This window comes from Limulus polyphemus, unplaced genomic scaffold (assembly GCF_000517525.1).
Source record: "Limulus polyphemus unplaced genomic scaffold, Limulus_polyphemus-2.1.2 Scaffold5568, whole genome shotgun sequence".
NCBI classification, from domain to species: domain Eukaryota; kingdom Metazoa; phylum Arthropoda; class Merostomata; order Xiphosura; family Limulidae; genus Limulus; species Limulus polyphemus.
This window is the reverse complement of record NW_013671178.1, coordinates 45,305-46,751: the sequence shown is the minus strand read 5'-3', so window position 1 is coordinate 46,751 and position 1,447 is coordinate 45,305. Positions and strand designations below refer to the sequence as shown.

Sequence of the window (1,447 nt, the reverse complement as noted above, 5' to 3'; positions counted from 1 at the left end):
AAGAAAATTGGGTAAGTACTTTATTCTTGTTATAAAAGTACTAAAACCTAAAAGTACGGATCTTTTTAAGTTATGTAAGACTAGATTAGGTAAAATAAGTAATAATACTAATATAATTAAAATGGTTCATGAGGTACTCATGTGAGCAGCTCGTGGGTAATGTAATTCAATAGCGTAACAAGAGTTGCACATTCCCCAAGTGACTTACAACTTATAATGGCATGGACAGCAGTTAGTCATGGTTCAAAGAGCAATTAAATAATAAAATTTAATTGTAAATAGATGGATACTGTTATGAAATTAGAGCTACTTAAGATAAACAAATGTAGTTTCATGTTACAATTTGAAGACATTCTAGAAATAAAAAAAGGGTAATTTAGATTTATTTCAATTTTTTTGTGTGTGGTTATGATGTCAGTCAAACTTACCAATCCAATACAGAGTTAGGGTAGAGAAAATAACAGATAAACTATAAAGTTTTACTGAAAACAAACATTTGAAATGCAGTAAGGAGATTTTAGGGATTGCACAAAGGAAATTTGAGATTTTTGAGATGAGGAAAAGTATTTTTAATTTTAACATGAAAACTACTTTGCACACAGACTATTCAAAACAAATACTGCATATAATAATGGACAAATCTTTATTTTATTAAAAGTACTTCACTAAAAAATATGATTTTTTTTGTATATGGAAATAATACCAAATTTTTTGAAGATATACACATTATATTGAAAGTTAGAAGTATTAAATCTATAAAGACTTTAAACAAATACAAAAAGGTCAAGTGGTCGGTCAAATTGACTGAGTCCGTGTTGAAAAAAAGAGTTAATTATACTGAAGATTGGCAACAAGTTTTAAATGTTTTACTACCCTTAAAACCAAGATTATGTGTAAACAAAACCATGTTTATGTACATTCTCATATGAACTATAATGTAGTTGATAAAACAAATCTTACCTTTGTCCGAACAGTTTTTAAGAGAGCTCCTCCCTCTTTCTGAAAAATAAATAAAAATGTAACAACACTTGAGTAATACAAACTGAGTCAAATCTAGTTTGGTATATACTAAGGTCAAAGATAATAATATAAAATAAAAAAAAATAGCAATGTGAAAGCTTCAACAAAGACATTTTCTATTTATAAATTAGGCTTATTTTCACATGGCCAGTTATGCCCATCTAACCATTACAGCAAAACCTTTTAAGATTTGGAAATAATTTTTCTCATTATTCTTTTTTCTTCACATGCAAAATAAAATATATTAACTGTAGATGTGAGAGTATAATTATAATAATACAATTTTTATTATCTTTGATTACAAATACACTAGAAGCTGTTATCTATACACCTGGAAAAAAGTTAAGCACCCCCGTGTTTTTTCAAGTGATTCAGATTCGACGTTCTTGTGACTGATTATAAATTACCATTCAATCTAAACGTGTTT

At 27.5% G+C, this 1,447-nt stretch overlaps 1 protein-coding gene across 1 annotated transcript in view; it reads right to left on the bottom strand.

Moving 5' to 3' along the window:
* Positions 1-1,447, bottom strand: part of LOC106472739 (DENN domain-containing protein 1A-like) — a 48,442-nt gene that overhangs the window by 13,026 nt on the left and 33,969 nt on the right. Inside the window, exon 13 of the mRNA XM_013933396.2 lies at positions 961-999. Within this exon, the coding sequence (XP_013788850.2) occupies positions 961-999 (39 nt within the window). The remainder of the gene's footprint in view (positions 1-960; positions 1,000-1,447) is intronic.